The sequence below is a fragment of the Entelurus aequoreus genome, linkage group LG08, assembly GCF_033978785.1.
Source record: "Entelurus aequoreus isolate RoL-2023_Sb linkage group LG08, RoL_Eaeq_v1.1, whole genome shotgun sequence".
Lineage (NCBI taxonomy): Eukaryota > Metazoa > Chordata > Actinopteri > Syngnathiformes > Syngnathidae > Entelurus > Entelurus aequoreus.
This window is the reverse complement of record NC_084738.1, coordinates 74,589,639-74,597,138: the sequence shown is the minus strand read 5'-3', so window position 1 is coordinate 74,597,138 and position 7,500 is coordinate 74,589,639. Positions and strand designations below refer to the sequence as shown.

The window sequence follows — 7,500 nt, the reverse complement described above, 5'->3', positions numbered from 1 at the left end:
TTTATTCTTTAATTTAAGAAATAATTTTGACAAAAAACATTTTCAAGCCACCTTTATGCAACCAAAAGGAGCTTAAAAACACATTTTTAACAATTTATTTTCATTTAAAAAAATAAAAAAATAAAAAATAAAACAAATGTTATTGATTATTTTTGCAAATTATTAATCAATTTAGAATCGAAAAAAATTTAATTGCGCTACGGATGTGAATGATTCCTATTCTAAATTAATTTCCAATTTATGAAAATCGATTAAATACAAAAATACATTATTTTTTAAATATTTTTTTTTAGTAAAAGAATACTTTTTTACAAAGACATTTTCAGGTCATCTATGCAACTAGAAGGACAATAAAAACATATTTTTAACAATTGATTCTTATCATTTTTACTTTCATAAATTGGCAAATTATGAATGAACTTCTAATGGTAATAATGAGTAAGAATACACAGTGCACTTAGCCAAGTGTACTTGTCTATTTGAGCCATGGTCACATATTGACATAAATAAATACATGATATTTACAGTGCACACATCGTTACAATCGGTCTTTTACGGAAAAGAGCACCTGTGTGAAAAGGAAGTGTCCGTCCCCTCTTTGGGAGCGCCGCGTCAGCTGCGAGGGGCGGTGGCGTCGGCGTTGTCGCGGCGCTGACGCTCCTGGCGAGGCTTCTTGCAGGTGAGCGCCAGCAGCAGCAGCATGGGCAGGTGCCACAGGCTGCAGAAGAACAGCTTGCGGGCGCTGGCGCGGTCGCCCCGCCGGTAGAAGCGGAAGGCCAGGAAGCTGATGTAAGCGTTGATGGGCAGCACGGCGGCGGGGAAGGTCCACGTGGTCACGCCCAGCGCCGGCGCCAGCGCGGAGAGGCCCAGCAGCGCCACGCTGTGACGCAGGGCCACGCGGCGACACATGGCGGGGTGCGTGACCGACATCATGCGGTAGCCGCCGCGCGAGTAGTCCCCCCTCAGGTTCCAACTGAGGGCGTTGAAGTGGGGGAACTGCCAGCTGTACAGGAAGCCGCCCAGCACCAGCGCACCTGCACAGGTAAGGACAGGGGGAGGGGCTTAGTCTCCATGACAACATTTTTTCCTTCACAATCATTTCTTGTTTGAGGGTCACGCCGCTCTGCTGTGATGGATTATTGCTCAGTCGCCATGGAAACCTCTCAAGTGAAGTTGTCACGTTGTGTAAATGGTAAATAAAAAGAGAATACAACAAATCCTTTTCAATAGAGATGTCCGATAATGGCTTTTTGCCGATATCCGATATGCCGATATTGTCCAACTCTTTAATTACCGATACCGATATCAACCGATACCGATATCAACCGATATATACAGTCGTGGAATTAACACATTATTATGCCTAATTTGGACAACCAGGTATGGTGAAGATAAGGTCCTTTTTAAAAAAATGAATCAAATAAAATAAGATAAATAAATTAAAAACATTTTCTTGAATAAAAAAGAAAGTAAAACAATATAAAAACAGTTACATAGAAACTAGTAATTAATGAAAATTTGTAAAATTAACTGTTAAAGGTTAGTACTATTAGTGGAGCAGCAGCACGCACAATCATGTGTGCTTACGGACTGTATCCCTTGCAGACTATATTGATATATATTGATATATAATGTAGGAAGCAGAATATTAATAACAGAAAGAAACAACCCTTTTGTGTGAATGAGGTTTTTTGGGTTGGTGCACTAATTGTAAGTGTATCTTGTGTTTTTTATGTGGATTTAATTAAAAAAAACCCAAAAAAAACCGATACTGATAATAAAAAAAACGATACCGATAATTTCCGATATTACATTTTAACGCATTTATCGGCCGATAATATCGGCAGACCGATATTATCGGACATCTCTACTTTTCAACTTATATTCAATTGAATAGACTGCAAAGACAAGATATTTAACGTTCCAACTGGTAAACTTTTGTTGTTTTTTGCAAATATAAGCTCATTTGGAACTTGATGCCTGCAACATGTTTCAAAAAAGCTGGCACGAGTGGCAAAAAAGAGCGAGAAAGTTGAGGAATGCTCATCAAAGACGTATTTGGAACATCCCACGGGTGAACGGGCTAATTGGGAGCAGGTGGGTGCCATGATTGGGTATAAAAGCAGCTTCCGTGAAATGCTCAGTCGTTCACAAACAAGGAACGGGGCGAGGGTCACCACTTTGTCAACAAATGCGTCAGTTGAAGAACAACATTTCTCAACCAAGCATTGCAAGGAATTTGGGGATTTCACCATCTACGGTCTGTAATATCACCAAAAGGTTCAGAGAATCTGGAGAAATCACCGTGCGTAACATTGAATGCCCGTGACATTCGATCCCTCAGGCGGTACTGCATCAAAAAGCGACATTGGTGTGTAAAGGATATCACCACATGGGCTCAGGAACACTTCAGAAACCCACTGTCAGTAACTACAGTTGGTCGCTACATCTGTAGGTGCAAGCTAAAACTCTACTATGCAAAGCCAACGTCATTTATCAACAACACCCAGAAATGCCGTCGGCTTCGCTGGGCCCGAGCTCATCTAAGATGGACTGATACAAAGTGGAAAAGTGTTCTGTGGTCTGACGAGTCCACATTTCAAATTGTTTTTGGAAACTGTGGACCCAAGAGGAAAAGAACCATCCGGATTGTTCTAGGTGCAAAGTGTAAAAGGCAGCATGTGTGATGGTATGGGGGTGTATTAGTGCCCAAGACATGGGTAACTTACACATCTGTGAAGGCACCATTGATGCTGAAAGGTACATACAGCTTTTGGAGCAACATATGTTGCCATCCACGCGACGTTATCATGGACGCCCCTGCTTATTTCAGCAAGACAATGCCATCATTCATAGTAAAAGAGTGCGGCTACTAGACTGGCCTGCCTGTAGTCCAGACATTGAACAAGTGTGAAGGCTAAAATATGAGAAGGAACAACTTAAGCTGTACATGAAGCAAGAATGGGACATAATTCCACTTCAAAAATGTGTCTCCTCAGTTCCCAAACCTTTACTGAGTGTTGTTAAAAGGAAAGGCCATGTAGCACACTGGTAAAAATGCTCCCCTGACAACTTTTTTGCAATGTGTTGCTGCCATTAAATTCTACGTTCATGATTATTTGCCAACTTGCCTTTGCAGTCTATTCAATTGAATATAAGTTGAAAAGGATTTGTTGTATTCTCTTTTTATTTACCATTTACCCAACATGACAACTTCACTGCTTTTGGGTCACCAATGATCAACATTCAATTTGTTTGTGCCCAGCTGTGAGCTTTTGTGTTATGCCACCAGCATCGCTAGCATAGCATGTGCGCTACGGAGCCAACATTACATTTCATCGGCAAGGCCATGCAAAGTTAGCCTATTAATAACAAATATAACTACGACAAAAGGATCAAACCTACAGCTTTGTCTGTCGCTATTTAATAGTAGGCAGAGTTGTCATTTTAAGAAATGTAGCGAAGCCTCTTTTTACCCCTTTAAAAAAGGGGTGGGCGTGTAGTGTAGCCTGGCGAGTAGGGGTCCTCAAACAAATCGATTCACAACCAAATCACAATTTTACCTGTAGAGTAGAAAAAACTTGATTAAAAAAATATATATTTTATTTATTTTTATATAAGAATATATTTTTACAAAGATGCTTTCAAGCCATCTCTATGCAACCAGAAGGAGGCTAAAAACTTGTTTTCAACAATTTATTTGTATTAAAAAAATAGTTTTGTTTTTTTAATGAGTCGATTTTTGCTAATTATAAATCAGTTTAAAATAGGGACGGATGACAATTGCGATTTGGATGTGAATCTATTCATTTTTTATTCCTATTTATCCCGATTCTAGATCAATTCCTACTTTATGAAAATCAATCAATAAAAAAACGTTATTTTTTTTAAAATTCTTTATTTAAGAAATAATTTTTACAAAGACATTTTAAGCCACTTCTATGGAACCAGATGGAGCTTAAAAACTTATTTTTAACTATTTATTTTTATATAAACCTTTTTTTTTTTCCAATTAATCGATTTTTGCAAATAATTATTCGATTTAGAATCGGGACGAAAAAAATCGTGATTCGGATGTGAATCGATTTTTTTATGTGCTAATTTATCCCGATTCTTGATCGATTCCTACTTTATGAAAATCAATCAATAAAATAAATGTTTTTTTATTCTTTATTTAAGAAATAATTTTTACAAAGACATTTTAAGCCACTTCTATGGAACCAGATGGAGCTTAAAAACATATTTTTAACTATTTATTTTTATATTTAAAAAATATTTTTTTCAATTAATCGATTTTTGCAAATTATTATTCGATTTAGAATCGGGACGAATAAAATCGCAATTCGGATAAGAATCAATTTTTTTATGTGCTAATTCATTCCGATTCTAGATCGATTCCTACTTTATGAAAATCAGTCAATAAAAGAAATGTTTTTTTAAATTTTTTTATTCTTTATTTAAGAAATAATTTTTACAAAGGCATTTTAAGTCACTTCTATGGAACCAGATGGAGCTTAAAAACTTATTTTTAACTATTTATTTTATATAAACCTTTTTTTCCCCCAATTAATCGATTTTTGCAAATAATTATTCGATTTAGAATCGGGACGAAAAAAATCGCGATTCGGATGTGAATCGATTTTTTTATGTGCTAATTTATCCCGATTCTAGATCGATTCCTACTTTATGAAAATCAATCAATAAAAAAAATGTTTTTTTATTCTTTATTTAAGAAATAATTTTTACAAAGACATTTTAAGCCACTTACCGTATTTTCCGCACCATAAGCCGCCCCGTGTTGTAAGCTGCACCTTCAATGAATGGCATATTTCAAAACTTTGTTTACCTATTAGCCGCCCCGTGTTATTAGCCGCACCTACACTACGCTAAAGGCAATGTCAAAAAAACAGTCAGATAGGTCAGTCAAACTTTAATAATATATTACAAACCAGCGTTCTAACAACTCTGTTCACTCCCAAAATGTAATGTGCAAATGTGCAATCACAAAAATAGCAGTGAAAGAAGTCACCCCGGTCTCTTCGCTCATCTTTTCTTCATCCATCCATCCCTTCGAGTTAGCTTTTATGATGACGCCGGCTGGAAAGTTCTCTTTTGGCAAGGTCTTCCTTTTGAATATCACCATGGGTGGAAGTTTCTGGCCGTTAGCATGGCAAGCTAGAACCACGGTGAAGACGACTTCTCATTCCCTGTGGTGCGAATATTCACCGTACGTGTTCCCGTTGTATCCACAGTGCGGTTCACAGGAATATCAAAAGTCAGTGGAACCTTGTACGCGTGTCTCTTAGTAGGAGACATTTTGTAGTCTTTACAGAAACACACAAATGAAATGAAACGTAATATCCGCGCACTTCTTCTTCTACGGGGGCGGGTGCTCACCTTGGCGGTTGCTTACAGTAGAAGAAGAAGCGCTTCCTCTTCTATGGGGGCGGTTGCTTACCGTAGAAGAAGAAGCGCGTCCTCTTTTACGGGGAAAAAAGATGGCGGCTGTTTACCGTAGTTGCGAGACCTAAACTTTATGAAAATAAATATGAATATTAATCCATATATAAGGCGCACCGGGTTATAAGCCGCACTGTCAGCTTTTGAGAAAAATTGTGGTTTTTAGGTGCGGCTTATGGTGCGGAAAATACGGTGTATGGAACCAGATGGAGCTTAAAAATGTATTTTTAACTATTTATTTGTATAAATATATAAATATATATATATATTTTTTAATTAATCGCTTTTTGCAAATTATTATTAGATTTAGAATCGGGACGAATAAAATCGCGATTCGGATGTGAATTGATTTTTTTATGTGCTAATTTATCCCGATTCTAGATCGATTCCTACATTATGAAAATCAATCAATAAAAATGTTTTTGTTTTTTTATTCTTTATTTAAGAAAAAATGTTTACAAAGACATTTTAAGCCACTTCTATGGAACCAGATGGAGCTTAAAAACGTATTTTTAACTATTTATTTTTATACTTTTTTTTCTCTCTTTTCAATTAATCGATTTTTGCAAATTATTATTCGATTTAGAATCGGGACGAATAAAATCGCGATTCGGATGTGAATTGATTTTTTTATGTGCCAATTTAAATTTATCCCTACTTTATGAAAATCGATGAAATAAAATTTGGTGATCGATACTTCTGTAAAAAGCCGTAAAAATGGACTACATTGCTTTTAAAAATATTTTACATGGATTTCTGAATGTTCTCAACTCCTGTTTCCACATTTCTAAGTGTCACACAAGGCAGAACAATGCTGAGACTGAAGCAACAGCGCCTCCGGTGGTCACAACCGGTAGTTAACCCCCGACTTGTAACATTATTGGGACAACCCGGCGTCTCCTACCTGCATCCAGGCAGCCCGTGGCGGCCGTCCAGCCCATGATGGGCGGGATGGCGCCCACCACGGCGCCCACCCACGTGTTGACGATGGTGAGCCTCTTGAGCGGCGTGTAGCAGCACGTGTACAGGGCGATGGTGAGGGCGCCCAGGAAGCCCGTCAGGGGGTTCACCGCCCACGTCAGCAGGGCCACTCCGGAGACGCCGCACGCCAGGGCGAAGGTCACGGCGTGGAGGGGGCTGATGGGGGGGGGGAGAGAAAGTTAGCCATTGCAAGATCATGTTGTGTGGCAAAGATTGCACACGCTACAACTGGGCAACAAGACTGAAAACTGTATCACGATTTAAGTGTTTTATATCGGTCGATATCGATGATTTTTTATGACCTATGAAGAACAAATATATGAAATATAAACATTTTTACTTCAATTGTGACCTTCCTGTGATTGTAACGCCCTCGGCTATCAAGGCAGAAAGGAAATGTCAACACAAGCATGGAAAACACTCAAAAAATGTCAACAAAATAGTCAAATCACATTGAAAACTTAACAAGCTCTTAAAATAAAGGTGGAAAAATAGGGAATATGTTTCATAAAGTGTAAGAAAATAGTGCAAAGTGTGAAAATGGAAACAACCGGAGAATTATTTTCTGCAGGTTTAGTGGCAGGAAATAACGGCTGTGTTATTTTTATTAAACTATGGAATTAGTTTTTTGTTATGCAGTAATTATTTGAATATTATTATTATTACATTGCTCGACATCAATAATTATGGACATTTTCTATGACCTATGGAAAATAAGGAGCAGGAGAATAATGTATTTTATTTCAAAGATAACCTTCCTTTGATTTTAATTAGGAAATAACGGTTGTGTAACATTAATTTGCCCTGTTATTATTATTTAACTATGGACATTTTTTTTTTTATGCAGTAATTATTTGAATATTATTATTATTACATTGCTCGACATCAATAATTATGGACATTTTCTATGACCTATGGAAAATAAGGAGCAGGAGAATAATATATTTAATTTCAAAGATAACCTTCCTGTGATTATAATTCCATCAGATATGAAGGCAGAAAGGAAACAAACATGGAAAACAAAACAAATGAGTCAAATCACATTGAACACTTAAGCTC

General features: G+C 37.3%; 1 protein-coding gene across 1 annotated transcript in view; it reads right to left on the bottom strand.

Annotated features, from left to right (window-relative positions):
• Positions 1-221: 221 nt before the first annotated feature.
• Positions 222-7,500, bottom strand: part of LOC133655225 (protoheme IX farnesyltransferase, mitochondrial-like) — an 82,512-nt gene continuing 75,233 nt past the window's right edge. Inside the window, exons 6-7 of the mRNA XM_062055195.1 lie at positions 6,365-6,597; positions 222-1,034 (exon numbers count right to left, since the gene is read on the bottom strand). Coding sequence (XP_061911179.1) covers positions 613-1,034; positions 6,365-6,597 — 655 coding nt within the window. The 3' untranslated portion in view covers positions 222-612. The remainder of the gene's footprint in view (positions 1,035-6,364; positions 6,598-7,500) is intronic.